Here is a 25,236-nt window from a genome sequence, read left to right on the forward strand (position 1 = left end):
TCAGCTACTCTCAGGAGCTCTGACTGGGTGCTCCAGAGTAAAACCAATCCCAGTGGGGCTTGCATTTGGTGCCAAATTTAAAATGTTCCAAATACAAGCCCTGTTTGCCAAGGGACAAGGCAGCTGCCTCTTTACCTGTTCTGCAGTTGACATCATTTAGGAAATCAGGTGTGGGGTGTGGGTGGGCTTGTGGAAAACAACTCAATGGGTCAAACTGGGACCCACAAGTCAGAAGTTGACATCATCCCCTGTTTTAACACATACCTACTTGTGGGCTTTTGGGGAGGGGGTTACTGACATAGAAAAGAATCATAGAACTGTAGAGCTGGAAGGGACCTCGAGGGACATCTAGCTCAACCCTCTGCATTGCAGGAATCTTTTGTCCAATGCGGTGTATGAATCCACAATCCTGTGATAAAGAATCTCATGCTTTAATACTCTTATTTTAACACTGTAAATCAACTTGGAAACTCTTTTGAGGGCTGAAATGTGTCATTAAAATTGATTTTTTTTCTTTACACAAACACACAAATGAAAATATGCTGGAATCTCAATAGGTATAGGTTAACAAGCAGTCCAGGGATATCAGAATAGTCAGACTCACCTGTTTCCAGCCAAACTTTAAAAGCACATTGTTGAAACTTCTAAGAACTATGGGAACAAATCTTGTTCCTCTAGCTATTAGGTATGTAATTGATGAAATTATGGGATGGACACTGAAATCTGAGAGAGAGGAACAATATCAGAACCATTGCTGGTGAGAAGCCTTATCCTTTAGTGGAATTCTAACTGAAGCGATTAGGCTTATACAAATAGCACTTTAGAGTAAAAGTATTAAATCGGTGGTGATAGTGAGAGTAGCAGTAAAAGTAGTGTGAAACTGAGATTCTGACATACCAGGTGGGAATAATAATAAAGGCTGAGGGTGTAATCCTGTGCCCACTTAATCTGAGAGTGAGCCCCACTAAATTCAAAGGAACTTACTTTTGTATAGGCATGTATAGAATAGTTGCCATACTAAGATGACTAATAATTAATGAAGTAGATGCTGCCATGGTACTTGGGGCCTTTTTCTGGTATGCGCTTCTATAGTTCAACTTTCCTGTCAGAGTACGATAGATTCTGAATGAAGAGAGTGATCTAGCACTTGCCTTCATAATAACCTTGCACTTTACAGCTTCTGCCAGTAAAAATAAATAAATTGGCAGTTTTGTGGATAGTGTCCGAGGTTGTACTCAGACTATAAACAGAATTTGAGTCATGCTACACTAAGATTGAGTCTTGGAGCTGTTTTCAGCAGATGATCTAATAAGGAATAGTAGTTTGTGCAGGTGCAAAATGCTGTTTCCTTACCATTGATTAACCACAACTGCCCGCACACATCTTAGTTTGGTGGGGTCTTCCAGGTCACAGGCATAGCTGCCAAGTTATCCCTTTTTTAAGGGATTTTCCCTTATGCTGAATAGGCTTCCTCGCGAGAAAAGGGAAAACTTGGCAGCTATGGTCACAGGGTACAAATTAAAAGCAAACTAGCCCTGGCACTTTTTATGTCACAAATTAAGCACTTCCAGTACAACAGAAGTGACCCAAACTCTTTTTTTATGTATCAGCAGTACCAACATATAGATCTGCATTTTTGATGTGAGTACATCTGCATAAGAAAAATTAACGACTCTAAGACAGTGAGAAAACTTTGGTGTGGATAGTATCAAGTCTCTTCTGTGTTTACAGAATCATAGTGTTAGAAGGGACCTCAAAGACCATCTGGTCCAATCCATTGCTGATGCAAGAACTTTACTACTAATCCAGCATCTGCTTAGAAACCACTTATGAAGAAGAAGAGTCCACAGCTTGTCAGGGCAACCAGTTCCATTATCAAATAGCTCAAAATCAGGATGCTCTTCCTAACATTTAGTTGGAATCCTTTTTCTCATAATTTGAAGGCATTAGTTTGGGTCTGTGAAGAAATCCTATTTATTTGTATTAAGTTTTAATAGGTATCATGTAATGTGTTATTATATTTTGTATTGTGACGTACATTGGTAATGTATTGGATGTGTGTGTCTGGTCTGGAGAAAGTCAGTTTAACAGTGGCTTGGGGCCTTAACTGACAGCTGTGAGGAAGGGTTGCTGTTAGAATTCTCAGCGTGCAAAAGAATGAGAGAAGTAGTACCAAGTCATGTTTGTATCACATTAGTAAGATAGTGTGGACCTCCAATGAAAAAGTGGGCATGTTTTCTCTGTGTGTTTGTGTTCCAGTGTCTTTCTGGGTGGTGACATGTCAGGGTCAATGCATATGAGAACATATTGAGGGGATTTCCCCGACACATGTAGTTTATACCTCTACTACATCAATAGATATGTGTATGCCAGGCATAGGCAAACTTAGCCCTCCAGATGTTTTGGGACTACAATTCCCATCATCCCTGACTATTGGTCCTGTTAGCTAGGGATCATGGGAGTTGTAGTCCCAAAACATCTGGAGGGCCGAGTTTGCCTATGCCTGGTGTATGCCCATCACAGTCTGTACCAGCATCATTTTGTGTTAGTATAAGAAGAAGAGTTTGGATTTGGTATCCCGCTTTATCACTACCCAAAGGAGTCTCAAAGCGGCTAACAATCTCCTTTCCCCTCCTCCCCCACAGCAGACACCCTGTGAGGTGGGTGGGGCTGAGAGACTTCAGAGAAGTGTGACTAGCCCAAGGTCACTCAGCGGCTGCATGTGGAGGAGCGGAGACACGAACCCAGTCCCCCAGATTAGGAGTCTACCGCTCTTAACCACTACACCACACTGGCCATTTCACACATTGCACTTTGCTGAATTAGACCACAGACCCCCAACCCTCACCCCTTCCCAAGTTATCCACATGCTCCAAACCCCAAGGTTCACACATTAAGCATGAGCACCTGAAGGAAGCAAATGCATAGAGAACTATTTTGGGGGGACCTGCAACCTTTTAAATGCTGTCATACTCCTATACCCAGTGGCTCCAGCAAACATGACCAATGATCAGGATTGATGAGTTGTAGTCCAACATCTGGAGGCCTGCCGGTTCTTCACTCCTGACATAGAGCTTCTACACATGTAGAAGCATGTAAGCTTCTACACAATCTGGAACTCTAATGCCACATGGTTCCAGAGTGCATGGAAGCCAAGCACACAGAATTCTACATGTGTCAGATTCCCTGCTCAGATACTTGCCGTATGTCAATGCTGGGGATTGGGTTGCACATCATCAAGGGTGGACGAACCAGCAGTGTGTCAATCTCTGTTTATGAGGATAACATGTGAAACAGTTTCCTTCAGCATTCCGTTTCCAACAGCAACCTGCCAAATGCCTAGAAGCTCACAATCGGTACATGAAGATGACATGCAATTCCTGCTGCTTGCTCCCAGCATCTGATACTCAGTGGTACATCATTGCCTCTGAGCACCAAATGTCCATCTCCATACCTGCCTTTCTATGCAGGACTCCACAAGCAGGTTATCCCATCCCATGAGGTGATTGTATTGGTGTTTGTGTTTTGCTGGGCATACAGATGTGTGTGAATCACACACACGTACAACCAGCACATGGGACAAGGAACACGTGGGATGGCTCAGTCAGTAGAGCATGAGGCAGTTGATTTCAGGGTCGTGGGTTTGAGCTCCACGTTGGGCAAAAAATTCCTGCATTGCAGGGGGTTGGACTAGATCAGGCATCCCCAAACTGTGGCCCTCCAGATGTTTTGGCCTACAACTCCCATGATCCCTAGCTAACAGGACCAGTGGTCAGGGATGATGGGAATTGTAGTCCAAAACATCTGGAGGGCTGAAGCTTGGGGATGCTTAGACTAGATGAAGCTCGTGGTCCCAACTCTACAGTTCTATTATTCATGGTCCCGCCTCCCCTCCCCCCCGCAACGATTGTCAGAGCGTTCCATGCTGCTAAAGCATGCATTGTGACGCAGCGCTGATTCTGCCGGCTTGTGCTGTTTGTGCCACAATCCCTGGTTGAGTCAGTTGGTCCAGTTTCAGAGCCATTCTCTGGTTCGGAATGTGTCAACATCACCAGTTCTCGGGGCGGGGAGCACGAGAGAGAGCGGAAAATTGAGGAGGGGGCGACCGCGTGCTGGCCTGTTCTGTTCGATGTTTTGGGTCGGCACGTGGGCGTGTTTCCTGTCAGCCAGCGCCTGTGGCGGCTTGGCTCCGGCTCGCTCGCTGCCCATCCAGGTGCCGCTCAGCTGGCTCCTGCAGCTCGCCGACCCAGTCGCCATGGGAACTCGGCGGGCGGAGGGGGAGGGGGCGCGCTCTGCCTTCTGCTGCCGGGCCTGCCCCAGCGCCGCGCGCGCTTCTTCCTGCTCGCCTCGCTTCGGCTCTCCTCCCCCTCCCCCCCTCTCGCCTCCACCAATCCGGAGAGGAGCCTCGGAGCCCAGCTATGTGTGTCCTGGAGGTATTTCAGGGTTACTATAGGAACGGGAAGGGAGAGGGGGAGAACGAAGGCATGGGGGGGAAGCTGCCCCCCCGCCAGCGCGTGTGCACACACACTCCGCCACTAACCCCCACCCCCACCCCGATCCTTCCCATCCCGCCCCTTCTCCCAATGTCCCGAGTCAGGTGCCATTCCGTGCCCGGAATCAGGGGGAGCGGCTGCGAAGTCCGGGGGGGGGGTAGAGGAGGCAGCCGGGCCAGCGCCTGTCCTCCGCCGCCATCCTCCTCGTGCCGTCCCAGCCCCAGAGCCTCGCTGCTGCCCGCCTTCGCCTGCCCTGCACGCGGCTGGGGACTCCTCCTTGCAGACCCGCTGCCGCGCCACACGCACACGCGGCGGGGGAGGAGGGGTGCGGTGGCGGAGGGAGGGGGATGAGGAGCGTCTGTTGTCGGCCTTCCCTCCCTCCCTCCCTCTCCGCCCAGGGTGCTTCTGTTCATCGCACCGGGAAAGATGCTACAGTTGGGCGAGAGGGAGCCTGGCAACGCCACGGACCCTGCGGATGCCAGAGCTGCAGCTTGGCTTTGAGGGAAAAGGGAGCGTCGGGCAGGAAGAAGGGGCAGTCGCATCCGAATAAAGGGCATCGAGGTGGCATTTTGGGTGCGAAGGGGGCAAAGGCACACAATGGTGTCACACAGAGAGACGCGCACCCGGTAGCATGGGCAGCTTCAACCCCACCCGCACCCCGCCCTGCGGTATGCCAACTCCCTACAGCCCGATCCTGTGCGGAGTGTTTTTCTTTCTTTCTTTCTTTCTTTCTTTCTTTCTTTCTTTCTTTCTTTCTTTCTTTCTTTCTTTCTTTCTTTCTTTCTTTCTTTCTTTCTTTTTCCTTCCTTCCTTCCTTCCTTCCTTCCTTCCTTCCTTCCTTCCTTCCTTCCTTCCTTCCTTCCTTCAAGTAACTCCGGCCAACGGGACTTACTCCCGACTCAGTGTGCTGCACAGGATCGCAAGCCGGCCCCAACTCCTCGTGGCTGACACGATGCCAGGCCAGGTTTGGGTCAATTTGTGCCCCCAAGCGCCACTAAGGCTGCTTTCGTTCTCGTTCACTCCGCTGCACACTTCATATAGGAGAGTATTCCAGATCTCATTTTTGCCATCGTTTTTTCTTTTGTTTTGCCCAGGCTTGCAGTGGGTCAGGCTGGCCTAGGGAAACTACTAGAGCAGCCAAGCGCAGCATATGGCCCCCTTCTAAGCTGCCAGCAATAAGCCCTTTGATTCATCCTGTTGTGCATCTCCCCCAAGGTGTATGCTAAGCTCAGGGTGTGCAAGATATTTTTCTACATTTTTATTTTAATGTTTTAGGCAAAACAGGTGAGATGTGGGAGACAGACAATTTTTTGCAAGAGAAATCATATAGAAATTGGAGGTCCAACAAATTATCTGAACTATAGTGTTGAAAGCCCTTTGGGTTTTTGTTGTTGTTGTTACAACATATGGTTTATTGACTGAGGGTGGAGAGAGAATTGTCTGCCACTTGCTAAACCAATAGTAGGCAGGCAGGCAGATTTCTCTAAAATAATAACCTGAAGTTAAATATGAAGTGTGTGAGAGTTTGCACACACATGGACACACCACATATTTTAGCCAGCGCAGAGGTTTTATGTTGTTTTTGACTATTAGTTTCAGTTCTTATATAAGACTAGTACCACAGTATAAAAGGCTGCAGTAAACATATTAGACAAACATAAAAGTCTGGTTTCCAAAGCAGCACTAAAGTCCAAGTATCTATTACTTTATCTCCTCCCCCCTTAATTTACAGAATTTTGGATGGCCCTCAGAATTTTTATTTGAATCTTGTTTTTGTTAGAATGTATGCAAATTGTGTATTTATTGAAGGAGGAAAGCACAGTGTCAAGTATAATTCAAATCAGGGTTATAGAACTTTTGTTACTGAGCTAAATGTGCCCCTCTTTCCATTTCCACTTGGCCTGTAGCAACTCCTTCACAGCCTTAATTAATATGCCCCCACTTGGTTTTTGATCTGGTCCCATTCCCATTACTGTGGGAATATAACTGGAAGACCTGGGCAAGATACAAGACAAGAAATCTTTAGTTTCTAGGGGAGAAATAACTAAAAAATGGGAAATCTGTTCTTGCCTCCAGTCTCTGCAGCAAATATATTATTGGAGTTGTTCCACACAGTCCCTAATCAAGCTGGTGCAGATGAAGGAGGAGGGAATGATTACTTATGTGTGCCTGTATGAACAATTCTAGAAGGATAATTTGAGAAAAGTAATTTGTGTCATTCCTTGTGCTGTTGGCCTGGTAGTCCAAAGAGTAGATCTCAGATGTCAGCACTATCATTGCAAGGAGCACAGTCTAAACTATGGATTGTTGCCCAATATGACACTAATCTCTGTGTGTTGGGTGGGGGTGGGCAGATAAGACTTCTCACATTTCCCAGGCACACAATCTGCAGTGCAGGGAGCTGCCATCTTGATGCCACATCCAATATGGTTTTCAACTAACTGCAGTTTGTTACTTCATCCAGATTCAGACAAACTATGGTTAGTTATAATTAGGGCTTGTCGAAACAAACATACATCAAACAGTGGCTGATGATGAAAACTACCCACACTTCCTGGTTCAGACAAAATGACAAACTGGTTGGTTCAAAATGGAAGTAGCTGCTTCTGATTTCCTTCTCACAGCCCCACCAGAGGAGGAGAGGGGATCAGGTCTATGCATATTAACTCTGATTAATATAGGGGCCAGGATACCTGTGGCCCTCCAGATGTTATTGGACTCCAACTCCAATCATCCTTATTGCCCATGCTGACTGAGGCTCATGGGAGTTGGAGTCCAACAATGTTTGAAGGGCTGCAGGTTCCTGAACCCTAGATTACCATTCCATCCAGACTAGCCCAAACAATTAATTAATTTTATACTCCGCCCTTCATCTGACGAACTCAGGGCAGTTCAGAAGGGGGGAAAACCAGGATAGAAGCACAAAATAAACACTGTAGTTAAAACAAAGCAATAACCCCCACCTCCCACAAACACATTTATAAGGCTGTAGAATATTAGTCAGCCAAAGGCCTGGTTGAAGAGAAACATTTCTGCTTGGTGCCTAAAGATGTATTATGAAGGTGCCAGACAAGGAGAGGGTTTCACAAACAGGAATCCACTGCAGAAAAGGCCCGTTCTTGTTTGGCTACCCTCCAGACCTGTCATGGAGGAGGAAGGGCCTCATATGATGATCACTGAGTCCAGGTTGGTTTATATGGCCGGAGACAGTTCTTGAGGTACTGTATTATGGTCCTGAGCACTATGCAAGTTTTTCCTGACCCCTAAGTTTGATCAAATGAGCAAGCATTTGATCTTGCCTCAATCCCTGTGTTCCATATTATTTTCATCTACTGTATGTAAATGCCTACACTGGTGGGTTATGTTTGGGATTAAATATTTTGCTTCATTCAAGATTCCGCTTTGGGATCAGCATGTCTATGATTTGACCAGAATAGTTATTTCTTTATTCAGTATTTGGTTTTTCAAATTTCAGTGGCACCCTGCGTGAGGTCAAATTTTGGTGCCCTCTTGCCTCTCACCTTCTGTTTGGCTCAATTCACCATGTCATAATTGTGATGCCCTGTGGCACCCACTAGGCTCAGCACCCAGTGTGGCAGAACCCTAAATCCGCCTCTGGTATACACAACATATCTCTTGCTTTGCTATCGTCAGTTGTCAAAGAGGTTTTGCAGGTTTTTGAAGCGCTATAAAAAACATGAATACCCAGCTTGATCAGAATAAAATAAATTGTCTACATACTATGAACTATCAATGGCTCTGTCCTACCACTTTCAGCTCCCTCCCTTCTTATCCCCTGTTCTCTGTACCCAGCCTTCAATAATAACCCAGAAATAAAGTAATTTGATTACTCTGTTACAGTTTTCTTAAGTCATCTAAAGTTTTGCTAAGAGAAAGATGAAATACTGCTACAGATTGCTGTGGGCGGACTGGACCTTATGGGATCATATGATAAGTAGTGTTTTTATTTTACTGTATTCTAGATTTAGAAAAAAAATCTCTCATAGAAAGTTTAGATTACATCTCATTAGCTGCAACTTAATATGTCCCCCCAGGCAACGATTTAGCAATTAGCATTCAGCTAGCACTACTGTATTGAAAGACTGGTCTTACTGCCTGTTGTTTTGTATCCTGGCATTTGCTTAGTTTTAAGGAACAACTATTATTACTGTGTGTGCACATGTCTGATAAAATATGCAACACCCCTTGTCTTAGAGTAGGCTCATTGAAATCATTAGGACTGACTTCTGAGTTGGCATGGTTTGGACTACAACAGGGGTCCCCAGACTTACCGTGCGGCGGGCCGGAGGGAGGGGAGTGCGCGCCCGTGCGCATGCGCACACGCACACGGGCGGGGGAAAAATCGTCGAAAATCGCTTGTGTGCATGCGTATGGGCCTCCCCCGACCCGGAAGTGCACCAGAAATGACCTCTTCCGGGTCGGGAGAGGCCCATACGCATGCGCACAAAGGATTTTCGGCGAGTTTTTGCCGATTTTTTAGATCGTTGCTGCGCCGCGCGCCATGGCAGCGGGCGGCAGCGGGCGGCGGGGGTCGTCGTGGGCCGGATTGGAAGGCCGATTGGGCCGCATCCGGCCCAGGGGCCGTAGTTTGGGGACCCTGGACTACATTGTCTGAAGCTAAAGACAGAAGAGATTTGAACCTATAGACATTTGCAGATAAGGCTTTTGTTTGTAACATCTATTGGGTCCATTCACTATTCATTCTCTCACTCACAAACCATTTCACACTATTCACACACTCCATTCATGTCCCACACTGTCTAATCTATAGCATCCACACATTCATTTGAGTATCATTGTGTTGGGTCTCTCTCTAGCCCTTCTCTGCACCCCTTTCCACCAACAGTTTCATCTGCTTCTAAACTTAGTGAGAAGTTGTAATGTTCACAAACATTTTATATAGCATTTAAATAGCTGAACTAATTTCTGAAGAATTGATGCTTTTGAATTATTGATACCAAAGAATTGTTGCTTTTGAATTATGGTGCTGGAGGAGACTCTTGAGAGTCCCATGGACTGCAAGAAGATTAAACCTATCCATTCTGAAGGAAATCAGCCCACTGGAAGGACAAATCCTGAAGCTGAGGCTCCAATACTTTGGCCACCTCATGAGAAGAGAAGACTCCCTGGAAAAGACCCTGATGTTGGGAAAGATTGAGGGCACAAGGAGAAGGGACAAGATGGTTGGACAGTGTTCTCAAAGCTACAAACATGAGTTTGACCAAGCTGCGGGAGGCAGTGGAAGACAGGAGTCCCTGGCGTGCTCTGGTCCATGGGGTCACGAAGAGTCGGACACAACTAAACGACTAAACAACAACAATTTCTAGGAAGATCTTGTTTCAGTATGCTAGAACTCTTAGCAGTCAATAGCTGTACAGGGTTCGGTGTCTTTGAGCTATTACCCCAGGCTCTTCTTTGGTCATGTATTCCTGATTTACAGTCATGTTCTATGTTTTAGAATTAATATGCCTCTCTAAATGCAAAGCAAATTACGCAAAATTTTGGTTAGATGTCCCAAATAAATATTCTTATTCTGTAATGGCAGACACATTTTATTACTACTGTAACTTCCAAACATTAAGCACCTAAATCCACAATAATAACAATTAAATGCAGTGATAGATAGATGTCAGGAGGCCCATTTGTGTTTATATGGATTTTATAAATAAAAAAAATCAGTACATTCCCAGTAATCACTGCAATGCTCCTGTACAGTAGGTCTCATAATCTGGGCGTGAGGATGAAGGACTACCATTTTCCAACCAGTCAAATTCAATTGAGTTAAAGTGAATCAAGGGCATGCCTTTCTCAACTCATTCTCTTAATTGCTGTGCTACTGCATGGGTGTATTGAGAATGAAGGAGGACTTTATTGAATGAAGGAGCTCTTTCTGAAACTTCAACATTTATATCTGTCTCCACTAGCTTACAGGGCTTGTCCTCTTATTGGGCAGAGTGAAGGAACTGCCTCAGGTGGTGTGTGCTGGGAGGCAGTGGTGCCCCTCAGCTCTTCCTCCTGAGCTCCCTGTCCATACCCTCCTGTTGGGAGAAGAGAGCTGTGTGTGTCATGCCTCTTGCCCTCCACCTTTATAATTACCCTGCTGATCTCCCTCAGGGGCAGTGCAGTGCTCCATTACTTATACTGAAGTAGGATTTACTGCTATATGTGGCATGGATGCATGTGTGTGCCATTTTGTCCTTTGCCTCAGGTAGCATAATATCTTGGGCCAGCCTTGATAACTTGCTTTTAATCTTACTTATTTATTTATTTAGTCGGTCAGGTAACCCAAAGCAACTTACAGCCAGACAATAAACCCCACATAGATACATTAAAACCAAGAGGAAAAAGAAATACATACAAAACCAAGAGGAAAAAGAAATACATACACTCACTTCTAAAAGACCACAGGTAGTTAAAGGCTGGTTAAAGGTCTGGTTATAGAAGAAAGTTTTTGCCTGGCACCTAAAGATATATGTAGCGCCAACCTTCACAGCACTGCATTAGCACACAGAGTGGGAGCCCATTGAAAACTTGAATACTTTAGCCATATTCTGGCATTCATCACTCCAGTGTTGAACAGCATGTGAACAAGGAATAGGTCTGCACCAAGTAGCCCTTTCTGTGATGTGGCATGCATCTAGGTTGCAGATTCCTCTCACCATAGACATTTATACCAGACAGCCTCTGGGCCAAATTAGACCTGATAACAGGTCCCAGTTTGACTATGAGGCCATTTCTCCCAAACCACAGCCATCTCCCCCCATGTCTGACATTTGTGATATTATGTGTGAGGCAGGTAGACACATGGCTTCCACAGAAAAATTGGGAACCTTGAAGTGTGTTCCAATTGTTTCTTGGCAAGCAGCAGGCCTTGCTGTCAGCACTGATCAGCTGATCAATAGTGACACCAACCCTAGTTGAGATCTGCTGTGCTATGGAGTTCCTGGCTGGGAACACAAGTGCCAACTCCCTGGGACCCTGGGTGCACCCACAAAATTCCCCATGAAGGGACCAGGCACACAACATTTTTGGTGCCAGGGCCATGTACGCTGCATAGCTCCCACACCCCGGGCACCCACCATCACGGGGCCAAGATGGTACTCCTGCTGTAGTGCAGCCAGTCCCTGTGCAAAATGGCCTTGTGGCAAGTATGGATTTTATTCATGAGCCACCTTGACTTTGTTTTCAAACCCTGTAAAGCCAATGCCAGTCAGCATGGACAATACTGGCTAGATGTTCTTTTGGTCTACCTTGGTATAAGGCAGCTTCCTACATTCCTAACAGTGGGGAGGGAAATTGGCACTCTGCAGCAAGTAGGTGAAGTAGGCGGAGGCAGATGGAATCCTTTCCCTGGTAGTGTTGCTGCTCCAAGTGAGCCCAGCAAACACCAATTGTAGAAAGGGAGCCCTTCAACAGTGCTCAAGGGCTGTAGTGTGGAATCAGCCCTAAAAAGAGAGCTACAAAACTCATTCAAAATCCCAGGAACTAGCATAATATTTTAGAAACTCAGCCTCAAGTTTTAAGAAAGAGTCCTGCAAAAACCAAGTAAGTATTACAACGTTCTTGTACTAACATCAGTTTTCTAGGTACCCATGCACCTTGATTTCCTACCTCACTTCCACCTACAGGAGAAGTGGCTACATTGCTACCTTCTAACTTGATGATGGTCAAAATTTGAGTGTGGCCACCTCACAGTTGGCATGCCATACATACCCCACACACATTTTGCATGCACATCACATAAACAGCAGATCAAGCAGGCATAGAATAATAGAATCATAGAATTGTAGAGTTGGAAGGGACCACGAAGTTCATCTAGTCCAACCCCCTGCAATGCAGGAATCTCTTGCCCAACATGGGGCTCAAACCCATGACCCTGAGATTAAGAGTCTCATGCTCTACCAACTGAGCTATCCCAGCAGGATAATCACATGTATATTGCATACACACTATGGAAAACACATGTACATACAGAGAGACGCACTTTACATACAACGGACGAATCTGGTGAGCAGGGGGAGAGAGATATATCCCAATCTCTCTCAAGCCCTTCAGAAAGTGCTTGCTGAATGCTGCAGAGGTGCTCCACAATGAGGAAGCAGCAGAGAATCAGGTGGTGGTGGTGGTGGTGACCTATCAATTTGCTTCACCACCAAATTATGAAGCAGGGAGTGACAAAAGGCTTTGGGGGCTGGATATGGCCTGGGGGCCATAAGTTATGGTTGTCATTCCTGGCCTACAGTATCACTAAACATCTGTAAACACTCTTTGATGGCGATCTAGAACAAGTGATTTGTGGATAATACTTTGTGGATGTTCTGTAGAATACATTAAATATTGGCTTTCTTTGGTGGCAGTATGTAGAAAAGCATGGGTGGAGAGAGAATAAACATTTGGGTCAGTAACACAATGAACAGAATTAACAGATGATCACAGGGAACAGGACCCATAAGAACTCAGTTTGCACAATTGATTAATTTGGGACCATAATATAGACACAAAAGCACAACTTTTTGCACAGACAGAACACTAGTTCAGTTTATGTAGAACAGATAAAACTGCACACTCACTTCTTTGAGCAATAGGAATACTGGTTTTGATAAAGTTCATTTCATTTGGAAGAGTAACCACTGTAGATGTGTGTGTTCTTGCACATATCTGCTTATTTTAACAAGTTTTACAAGTAACTAGGTATGGGAAAGGGACACAGGTGGCACTGTGGGTTAAACCACTGAGCCTAGGGTTTGCCAATCAGAAGGTCGGCGGTTCTAATCCCCGCGACGGGGTGAGCTCCCGTTGCTCGGTCCCAGCTCCTACCAACCTAGCAGTTCGAAAGCACCTCAAAGTGCAAGTAGATAAATAGGTACCACTCTGGCAGGAAGGTAAATGGTGTTTCCGTGTGCTGCTCTGGTTCGCCAGAAGTGGCTTAGTCATGCTGGCCACATGACCTGGAAGCTGTACCAATAACACGAGATGAGCGCCGCAACCCTAGAGTCGGTCACAACTGGACCTAATGATCAGGGGTCCCTTTGGGAAAATGAATACAAGGAGAAGGGGAAAAAGGTAAACCAAAGCACAGAGATGAAAAATTTCACTTGTTTGTTCTGGTGATGATGTCATCAGCAGTACAGGACCCCAGTCTCTAGGCTGTTTTCCTTCTGCTTAACTTTTTCACTGATCACCAACTTGTTGCTCACTCCCTCAAGCCATATTTTCTGCTTAGGCCTGTGCCCCTTGGTGAATGATCCTAGGAATGCCACTGCCTCATTTTTCAGTGAGAAAGTGAAAGGGAATCGTGGAATAGTAAGGACTGTCTCTGTCTACAGGGGAGAGAACAGGAACTGGTGGTTTATGGTGCTTTGGGTGTGGAGCGCGTCCTTACACACAGATGAGCCAAAGTGAAAGGAAGCTCTCTTCCAATGTGATTACAATTGCATGGGCCATAACGTTGGTGGCATGCCCGCTAGCCTTATCCCTGCAGCATCAGTGGCCTGGCTGCATTGCTTGTCCACACACTAAAGCTGAAAGTCTGAAGTAGGGAGCTTGATGTGTAGCCTCCCCATGTGATTTAGAAGCCCATGCAATCAAGGTTCTAAATAAGTCAGGGAATCTCCATGTATATAAGCTGACTCGACCCAACACATGGACAGTAGCAGGGTCAGGCCATTGAGGATGTGCTGAGGGGGCAAGGCAAGTGAGTGTGACCCTGTCCCCCCCCTTACATGACTGTAATCATGTAAGGACATCTGAAGAGGGTTTCACAAGGGTGTGCATTCAGATATCTCATCATCTTCCTTGCCTCCCCCCATGGCAACAGCAATTCTCTCATGTGAATGGAGGCAGAAGGGATGAGCTGAGCCACAAGGATCAGCTCTGCTTCCTGCAATGGAAGTATAGCCAGTGGCGAAGCTGCATGCTCCACTACCGGGAGCGGAGAGCAGTCAGGGGCATGGCATGCCACCCACGAGGGCATGGTGCACATTCTAGGGGCGTGATGTGCTGCCTGTGGGGGCGTGGTGCCCAGCGCACGTGCAGGTGCACAGTGCATGTCCAGGGGGCCTGCCCCGATGGCACCCTACCGGAATAGTGGTGCTGGGGGCGGTCCGCTCCCTCCGCACTACCGTTCCTCCACCAGTGAGTATAACTCTACCTTTCTACCCCTCAGTTCCCAACATTTCATCACACTTCTAACCAAAGACAGGAGCAACTTGATTCTCAAAGTCTGGGATTACTGGAATCACTGGAGGGTTTGTGATTGATGGGAAATTCCAAATGGGCACTGAGAGCAGATTAGCTGAGAGAACCCACCAGCAGTATAACCACAGCCCTGCCTCTATTACTCCCCCTCCCTTTGCTGGTCACTACACTGGAGACCCAGAGCCACTGAGGGTCTCAAGTACAGTCACACTGTTATACAGAAGTCCAGAAGTTATGCTTTGATGGTGATTTGCACATTGAAACATATACACTAGTAAAGTGCTTCTTATTAAGAACATAAGAAGAGTCTGGCTGCTGGATCAGGCTAAAGGCCCATCTAGTCCATCCTATTCTCACAGTGGCCAACTAGATACTTATGGGAAGCCTGGATTCAAGTGCAGCTAGTATTCAGTGACATCCTAGGACCGGTGGTACTCAACTAAGTTTTGCTCAGAGTACTCCCATTTAAATTAATAGGGCTAATTTAGTCATGTTCATTAATTTCAATGGGCCTGCTTTGAGTAAAACTTAGCTGAATAAATGCCATCCCCAATGTGTGTGAGGTATGTGTGTGTGTGTAAATGAATACACATGTAAATAAAAACACATGTAAAAATGCATGTAGATAAAAACAAAAAATATATACGCATGCACACTTCTGTTCTGCATGCCAGTCATTTACAGCAATTCCTAAATGCAACATACACATTCTTCATGAGGTAAATGTATTGTGTTTTCTGTCCAGAACTCCCATAAGCTCTAAGTTCAGTGGCAAATATTGACTGTATTTCCACATCCTCATACTGTATTGGTTTGTACTCTGACCATTCCTACTCATGTTCACTTTCACTGCTAATTTCTAACCTTCGAAGAGGAATTTTGTACCGCATATCATGTATTTACAAAAGTCTATCCTTGTTTTCTAACATTCTTTGGAAAGCTACATCCTGAAATATTGCAGTTACCATATTTTTTTAAAGTACTGCCTGAGATAGTTTTGTGGCTATAATTTAGCCATGTAATAACGGATTTTTTTATTTGTGAAAATCTACATTAAAAAATACCAGTTAATAAGCCATGTCAATGTTTAGAAGAGTTTTACATAACTGAACAAGTTTGACATAAAGATGAGGTGTAAAGCATAGCCAAAGTGAAATTCTTATTCCATAGAATTTTAAGATAAAAGTATAACTTTTATATAGAGGGTGTGCAGAAAACAGAGTAGCTATATCCTAATGCTTTAACTTTTTTAGTTTACAAGTGGCACATAGACACATTTTACTCTTGTCATGAGGATTGATTATTCTAAAGCATATTACAGACTAAGAACTCAGAAACAGAGAGTGGTAATTATTAGGAAGTTGCCTTGTACTGTACACTGATAGCAGCTTTCTAGAGCTTCAGACTGGACTGGAGTCTTTCCCATCCCTGACAAGGATATGCCAGAAATTGACCTGGAACTCTGCCTCTATTCTACTACTGATCTATTGTTGAAAAATAATAGGAACCCCAAGATGCATATTTACAAACCTTCAATAACATTTCCACAATTGTATTGTGCTGACACTTGTGGCATGTTAAAGTCCTGTATGTTAATAGTTTTCTTAATAAGTATTTCACAAACTTCTATGCTCTTTACAGTTATCACTGCAAGTTAAAGGGGAGAGTTTATAATAAAGATACATTTTTTAAAGGAGCATGACTAGCAGTCCAGTTCTAGGCATTTGTCCAGATGGTGTGTCTGCAATAGCATCATAATATCACCACAACTCTTGTGTAGTTGTACTGGCATAATTTTTGACACCCCACATCTTAAGCAGTTACAAACTGATGCAGCAAGTCAGGAATGGACCACTGAATCATATGCAACTTAATTTCCCTTTAAAGTGTAATTTAAACCCCAACAACTTTTATGCTAGGGTAACCAAAATATTGGTCTGTGGAATCGATTAATTAGACCTTCATCAGGACACACTTCTGAACTAGTGGCATAACATCCACATAGTTACTTACACAAAAGATAGCAGGATACACATATTTCTGTCAAATAGGGATCAAGAGCACAGTCTGCTTTCATATACCGTAGTATTTCACCTGGCCCTCAGTGCTTATCCTTAACTGCTGATTTGTGGCCCTACCCCTAACTAATTCACAAATGTTTGAACTCTAGGAGGAATGGCCAAACTTGGCCCTCCAGCTGTTTTGGGACTACAATTCCCATCATCCCTGACCACTGGTCCTGTTAGCTAGGGATGATGGGAGATGTAGTCCCAAAACAGCTGGCGGGCCAAGTTTGGCTATGCCTGCTCTAGACCATAGACCTGAATTCACATCCTTGGCACGTCATTCTGTACACATGAGAACATTTGATTTCAAGCTGGATACTATAATTTGTACCATTACCATATAACATTACTGATGTTTTTCATGCTTTCCACTTTTATTTTCAAACATATATACTAATTTAGTCAGAAATCTCATAGAAGCTGTTCATAAAATTATCTGTAGAATTTCAGTCACCAGCCACACTAAGGATAGTGTTATGTGTTGCTAAGTGACTGTGAGTATCAAGTATTAAAACTTTAAACTAATTATTGTCAGCCATTTGGCATATTTCTCTGTCTTATGCTTTCAATAAAGCCTCTTGATTAGGCATCGTTTCGCTGCTCTCATAAACTGCAGTTTGGGCTTAATGAAAGAGAGCAGATGACAAAAGAACAACAGTGGGAAGAGTTAGCTGTGGTACAGTATATTATTCATTGAGCTGCACATATAAATACTCCACTGTGTGTTGTCCCACTGTAGACCTAAAATGGCCGTATTGCAGGATGTTGTTGCCTGGTGACCAAGAGTGCATCTCCTACACCACAGAGGGCTGTGAAAACAGGGAGACTGATTTGCTCCTTTTGCTCTCCAGAAGACTGAGATACTGAAATAAATTAAATCAGCATTCAACAAGCTAAATATTCCCTTTCTCTGCATGCTGTTTAAATTGAATGAGGCCCTGGGAGCCTGAGGTGTTCACCAACATGCAACAGCAAACTAGATATAATATATGTTCAGGCCTTTGTATTTCATTTGCTGTCCATGCCATTTAATAAACAGATAAGGGCACTGCTACTGTAAGCCTGCAAGTTATTCTTGCTTCAATGAAGTCTGTGTTGCTTGTCTGGTCTGTTCCGGTGCAAACTCCCACCTGCTATCAGTCTCTCTTTCTTTCATTAAAATCAAGTAGTTAATTAGCCCCAGCCTGTCCTCTCCCCTTCTCTCTTTCCCTTTAATGCAGCAGTAATGATGTCTAATTACCAGCAGCAGTGGATTACAGAACCTTCAGGAGCAAATCTCTCTGCCTGACAGCAAAGCTGAGCAACAAACCTTAAAGCTTCAAGGAGAGAATAATTCTGGACAATGAAGGTGGTTTGCATATTAATTTTTCATCAAGCCAATTGCTTTGATGTTAAAAATGTTATTTTGTACATCTGTTAATTCTGTACTGACCAGAATTATCAATAGTGTTTGATTTTTAAAAGGAAATACTGTACACTACAATGACTTTTCTGGTAGTGGGAAAAGTTTTTTGATTATATAGTATGGAAGTTACTGTCTCTGTGCACTGTAGCAGCAGATATATATGTGACAACATTGTCAAGTGTATGCAGCAATCAGACAGAAGAGTTAACAAGGAGTGATAGTATGTGATTAAACTCTTCTATGGCCACTGGATATATTGTGATGAATGAGATGCTACGAAACAGAGTGAAGCTTCTGTCCATGGTGCCAGTGAGTAAACTTGAATGACTTCACATAAATGTTAATAGCAAAGTGAAAGTGAAAACACTTCCAAAGTCAACCATTGATATGTATCCAGCATGTCCAGTGCTTCAAATGGAGTAAGATGCTATCCCACATCTTTTCAGGCTGCCTCCAAACTACCTCACTTCTTCCAATGGATGTTATTGAGTCTGGCATAATTTGAAATGAAACCATTCCACTTCGAGCCACTGAGTGCACATTAGAAAAAATCTAATATTGTCCATAAACTAAATGTCTAAAATTGTCCATAAACGATTGATGCATCCTTGTGAATGGGGATATATAAAGTTTGAGGTGATCATGATTCAGTAACATCTGTGCCTGCTGTTTGAAATTTCTGTTATGGAGCAGATTTAGGAAACTAAATATTTGCATGCACTCAAGATTGAATATTTTACCAATGCAAGGAATGCTGTTAGATTTGAATCATAGAATTGTGGAGTTGGAAGGGACCCTGAGGATCATCTAGCCCAACCCCCCACAATTCAGGAATCTTTTCCACAGCTGTCCCTGGGTGGGTTCAAACCACCAACCACACACTGAACTATTGTGCCACTGATAGTACAGAGTAGTGTGTACTGGGCATAGTCCAGTGCACAGACATGCATGGGCATATACCAACCTGCATTGGATTTGGTCCATTTAATGTAATATAGAAATTTGATGGGCCTTTTAATAGTTTTGTTCCCACATTATTGCACTGTTGTAGAGGTGATCATTTCCAACATTGTTGCTGCAAACCTACACACACTTACCTGGGAGAAAGTTTCACTGAACTCTTGAGTAAAGGATTGAGTATAGGATTGTTCTGTGCTTTTCTGAGTCAAGCAGACAAATGATTAGGTGAAACTATGTTTAGTGGGTGAGTATATCAAGAAAAATTATGGGCATCAAATTGTGACAGAAGCAGGAGCCAAAAGAGTGGGGATATGCAAAACCCTTTAGAAACAGCACAAATGTGGACTTAGTAAATGCAGATGTTGTATGTCATTTATACAATGCAATCCTATATATGTCTACTCAGAAGTAAACTCTGTTGAATTCAGTGGTACTTACTCCCAGATAACTGTGCATAGGAATACAGCCATGAAGTCACAGAATAGTGCTTTATTCTAACTAATTTTTCTAAGGTTATCCATAAATTCCATCTTCCTTCAAACATGAGTTTACCTGTAGCTTTCCAAGAAAGATGCTGTGAGACATAAAGGATGCTTCCCACAACTCCATTCCAGTAAATCAGCATTAATTGAATTAATCAGCATAGATGCAAAAGTATATTAGTAGAGCTTTTCTTGAAATTTGGTTATACTTTATTTTTATGGAATTAGGTACTTGAACCATAGTAAATAGTTTGGATACAGGCTTATAGTGGAGAAAATCCACTTTTGAAATAAATGGATTTATGCAGGAGTGCTCAGTGGAGTATCCAAAGGTACAAAACTTTTACAAAGTAATCCCAATAGGTAGCTGAAATCCTGAAACCATAAAATAATAAACACAGTATAAATTATTTCCCATTACTTTCAGACAGTTATTTAGTATTATTTCATACTTATTTCATTCATGGCCACTGGCATACAAATACTGTATCTTGATTTGCTGCTGGTGATTTTATAAAGCACATGGAATCCTAGCATTCTACAGCCACATCTTAAATACATTCTACATATAAAATCTTTCACTGTGTCAAAAAAAAAAGGGAGAGGCAGGACACTTTTTCTTAGTCCAACAACCAAAAATGTATTTCATCAACTCCAAATGCCAAAGGCAAGGTTTTTGCTATTGCACACACTTCCACAAACCAGAGTAAAAGGTAAAGCTTGGAAATCAAGAAAAACTAAAGGAAGGAGAGGAGAATGCAAACCTACTTGTAACCAACAGTTCCCATCTTCTGAACCAGGAAATTCTGTTGCTCCTGCCGCCACCACTACTACCACAACCTAGCATAATAGCACTTCTGCTGTGAGATCTGCAGCTAGCTTTTCAGCCTCCAACCTCTGGAAGGCTCACAATACTTCTGGGCTGGAATCAAGTGAGACTTGAACAAGCGTGGAGGGTGGGGGGGGGGGAGAGACCAACCAATTCCCCCATTTAGTCATGTGCAAAAGCCTACAGCTCTTTTGTTGACCCCCCCCCTGCCCTCCGCTTTCTGCAGTGAGCCGAGCACATCTCCCTGATGCTCAGAGGGATATGGGCTAACAATGAAGGGAAAAAACACAAGCTGCTATCCCGGGGAAAGCCCCAAGCCAAGGGCCGCCCCGCTTTGTGCCAAGAAGGACCCGCGGTGCTTTCTCGCTCCGAACTCGTCTGAGATGGGGAGCGCGGAGGCGTAGGACACGCCGCCGCCCCCACCAGCAGCCCCCATCCCCACGACGCCCCCTCTCAGCCCCGGGAGGCGAAGGGAAGAGGCCGCCCCCAACAACTACAGAAAGGAGATCATGGCAAGGGAAAGGCAGGAGGGCGATCGCGCTCAGGGTGTGCTTGGTGCGTTGGCCGTGCAGGGAAAGGGAAGGGAGGCGCACAAAGCCCAGAGCCGTGCAGAAGGTGCCAGGCAAAGGCAACGCTGGCTTGAGATGGGGGGGCGGGGGGAGGAGGCGATTGGAAGGAGGAGGGGGCGGAGGGAGGCGAGCAGCCGGAGCCCACGGGTGGCCGCGATGTGGCGGCAGCAGCTGCTGCTCCTAGCCACTCTCCCTCCCCGGTGCGACTCCCAAACAAGGCAGGCAATTTCTCGACTCACCGTGGTCTTGACCGGCACGTAAAGCACTTGCTTCCCTCCTCCGCCTCCGCCGCCACCACCAGCGCCAGCCCCGCTGACCTCGTCCGGATGGCCGAGCTGGAAGCCTTTGGATTTGACCCAGAATTTGAATTTGGCGTTATCCGTGGAGCTGCTCTCGGAGCCGTTCAGCAGCTGGACAATCCGCTCATATTTCTTGCGGGTCACCGTCTTGGTTTTGCCAGAGTCCCCGTAAGTCCGGAGGCACCAGTCCTGGAACTGGCGGTACATGTCCCGGTCGCCGCTCTCCATCGTCCCCCGGCGAGACACACACCCCCAAAGCGGACCGGGGCACCTGTTCACCCCGGGCTCATGGAGGAGGAAGATGCAACCAGGAGGAGGAGGTCCCGCGACAATCACACCCTAGAGAGGGCTGAGGGGTGGGGGTGGTTGGGGTGTGCGTGTGCGTCTGCTGGGGGGGGTCTCCTCCCCCCTTTCTTTGCTGGAGGAGCGATCGGGGTGGATGAGGGGCTGGGCGATCAATTCCAGAGTGGCTCAGCAGTCCTGATCATTTTTCAACTTGATCATCCCAACCGCCACCCCTCCTCCCCACATCCACTAGACGACCAGGTCTTGCTTCTCCTTCCTTCCCCAGTACGTGATCCGTCCCTTTAATCTTGTGGCCGGCAGGACTATCCCAGCGTCTCCAGCAACGCCTCTCCCCCCACCCCCGAGGGTTGCGCCTTTATGGCCCTGAAGACATGGACCCTAGCTGCGCGAAGAAAAACGGAAAGAGAGAGCGAAAGGACAGATCATGGAGTCGGATTCTTCTCTCCCGGGCATCCGCTTCAGCCTGGATGGTGCAGGTTGGAGGGAGGGGGGGCAGAGAGAAAAGCCCACCCTCCACCCCAGCCAGCCAACCCTGGGCTGCCTTCCTGTGTCTGTCCGGGAGGACCCTGCTTCTCCCACAAGCAGCCTCTCCACGCAGGATGGAGGAAAACGCTGAAGGGCAAATGGGTCTCTCTTCTTCTGTTCTCCTTTATTCCATCTTAGGGCTCCATGCTTTGGATGGGAAGCTGTTGGTGGGATAGAAAGTTCTTTGCTGCCTAACAAATCCAGGGTGCATCACGGAGTGAAATCTTGACAGATCCTCCTCACAGGCTTTATTTAGCTATTTTGGGGGGTGGGGGTGGAATCCCACTAAACCGAGTAAAAGAATAATGATGATAACAACCTCGACCCTTCTGAAGGTACAAAAATTAGGCTTGGGACCAAAGGAGGGAGAGCTGAGTCCTGGGAGGATGTTGGCCAGCGGATGGCGGCCGTCGGTGGGGTTGCGCATGTAAAAACGGTTTTTCGCCCATTTAGCGACTCGTCCAGCCGAAGGTATCTGGTGGTCTCCACCGGCTGCGAGGCGTTCGAGGAAGTTTGGCGTCCGGATGCTTGATGGAGAACCAGCGCCGCCCGTTTCCTCGCCGCCGCCTGCTTCCCTCCCTGCTCGGAGCAGCCTCGATTATTGTCCCTGTCTTGGCCCCAGTTTCCGTTACCCCTTGAAACCCGCGCCGCCTCTGGGCCGCGCCGCCGAGCCCCCACTCCTCCTCGGGAGCCCAGTTGCCAGCGCCTCGCGACGACGACCCTCCGAGCTGGCGAAGGCAGGCGGCAGCTGCTCCATCCGACACCTATTCGCCGCCCGGGAAAGGGAGTTCCCCTCCTCCGCCTCCGCCTCCTCCTCTCCGCCGCGCGAGCCCAGACACACTCCCACTCTGTCTCTCTGCGCGCGTCTTCTCTCTCATGGCTCCCGGACCCGTCCAGTCCTGGCTCCTCTCTCTCTCTCTCTCTGGTCACCTCACACGCCAATCCCAGCTCCCTTTCTCAGACCCTCCTATGGCTCGTTGCCGTGGGGGGTGAGGGGAAGGCACTGAACGGCTCTGCCTCCCCTCTCCACGGCTCTCCCTTCATCCGAAAGGCGCCGTGAGGGAAATGAATGGGCCGCCTGGCACCTTGCGCGCGCGCCGCGCCTCAGCCTTGTCCCAGGCAGGCACTTGCGAAATGGACAGTGCCCGCCTGCCTCTCCCTCCTCCTCCTCTTCCCCCCTCCCCCCACCCCGCTCGCTCCCTCAGTCTCTCTCTCCCTCCCCCGCCTCCCTCTCTGCCAGCCGCTCTCTCTGCTCAGCGGCTCTACTAGAAGGTCTCGCGGCGCAGCAACCGGGACTGACAGCCGGCAGCGCGAGCCGAGCGCGAGCAAAAGCTCCTCGCGGAAGCCCTCTCTCCCGCGTCGGCTCCCCGCCTCCCCTCCCCTTGGCCGCCCTCCGCTGATTGGCCAGCGGGACAAAAGTTTCTGTGGAGACGGCGGAGCGGCGACGTGACGGACAGAATTGTCCCATTTAGGGATGCCGGGCCGCGCGCATGCTGCGGACGGGCGGCGGCAGGTTGGAGAGCGCCGGGCAGGCAGGCAAGCGGGGCTGGCCCGAGCAGCGGGCGGCAAGGTGGCGCAGGGGAGGCGGCGGGAGGAGGAGGCGGCCGCTCCACCACCCTCCCTGCCACAGCCAGGTGGGGGGAAGGGGGAGGGGCGTGCGAGGGGAGCGTTTCCATGGAGATTTCTCCTGGTCTAGCCTAGCTTAGCCTCCCTCTCTCTCTCTCTCTCTCTCCCCTAAGTCCCCCACACCTTCCACCTCCCTCCCATCAGATCAGCTGACACGTCATTAGCTTAGGACCTAATTATTGCTTATTGGAGCAACAAATGAGCGAGAGGGCCAGCTGCAGGAGACTGACGGTGTGTGTGTGTGTGTGTGTAGGGGGCAGCTCCCCCCACTCGGAGTCTGGTGGGCCAAGAGTCCCGAGTGGATTCTTGTTAACTTGCACGGCTCCTCCCGCAGCCGCAGCCGCCCCCTTAGCAACCTGCAAGCTCTCAGCTCCGCTGCTCCGCCGTCCACCTCCTCCTCCTTGCCACTTTTGTTGTCGTTGATGACTGAGAGGGGGGGACAAGACGATGCATCTGACGGAAATCTGGCCCCCGTGGACCCCTCTGTGGCCCGCAGGCAATGGAGGGCTGCCGCCGCCGCTACCGCGGTTGCAAAACAAAGCACGTGGACCAGTCTTGCCTTCAAATGGACCCGTGCTCAGTTATCTTTCTCCAAGAGCCAATGCACACTTGCTGTTGACAGTGGGGGGAAATGCCACCGGATGTGTGTTGTGGGGAGGTCTCCATTAAGATGTCCCTTCTGGTATAAGGATGTTGCTCACCTGGTAAGTGCGAGGAGGGAACTCCAGAGAGAGTTCAGTTCCTGCCTTTCCCATAAGCCAGGGGTCAGCAAACTTTTTCAGCAGGGGGCCAGTCCACTGTCCCTCAGACCTTGTGGGGGGCCGGACTATTTTTTTTTAAAAAAAATGAACGAATTCCTATGCCCCACAAATAACCCAGAGATGCATTTTAAATAAAAGGACACATTCCACTCATGTAAAAACATGCTGATTCCCGGACCATCCGCAGGCCGGATTTAGAAGGCGATTGGGCCGCATCCGGCTCCCGGGCCTTAGTTTGGAGACCCCTGCCATAAGCTGTTTAGAGCTGCAATTCTTGCACTAGGAAGGAGCTTCCCCATGCAACCAAAAACTATGGACATTTTCCTCACAGGTAAATTCTTCTGGTATCAGTGGGACTCTTCAGTATCCATTTGGGACACTTCATGCCTAAGATGAAAATTATTTTTGTAGGGGAGAAAATGTGAGGCAAAGCTACTCAATGAGGATGTGGAAAGCCCTAGAGCTCAATATGCTTTGTGAGAACAACAACACGTTTGGCTTAGTGTTCAGATGATGACCACGTAAAAGGTAACGGTAAAGGACCCCTGACAGTTAAGTCCAGTTGCAAACGACTCTGGGGTTGCGGTACTCATCTCGCTTTACTGGCCGAGGGAGCCAGTGTATGTCCGCAGACAGTTTTTCCGGGTCATGTGCCAACTTGACTAAGCCGCTTCTGGTAAAACCAGAGCAGCAAACA

The 25,236-nt window shown here is 46.9% G+C and overlaps 1 protein-coding gene across 2 annotated transcripts in view; it reads right to left on the reverse strand.

Annotated features, from left to right (window-relative positions):
* NOL4 (nucleolar protein 4) overlaps positions 1-23,387 on the reverse strand; it is a 130,908-nt gene extending 107,521 nt beyond the window's left edge. For both annotated transcript variants that reach the window (XM_060277846.2, XM_060277847.2), the window contains exon 1: positions 21,262-23,387. In XM_060277846.2, the coding sequence (XP_060133829.1) occupies positions 21,262-21,549 (288 nt within the window). In that variant the 5' untranslated portion in view covers positions 21,550-23,387. The remainder of the gene's footprint in view (positions 1-21,261) is intronic.
* Positions 23,388-25,236: the final 1,849 nt, after the last annotated feature.

Source organism: Zootoca vivipara, chromosome 8 (assembly GCF_965207765.1).
Source record: "Zootoca vivipara chromosome 8, rZooViv2.hap1.1, whole genome shotgun sequence".
NCBI classification, from domain to species: Eukaryota; Metazoa; Chordata; class Lepidosauria; order Squamata; family Lacertidae; genus Zootoca; species Zootoca vivipara.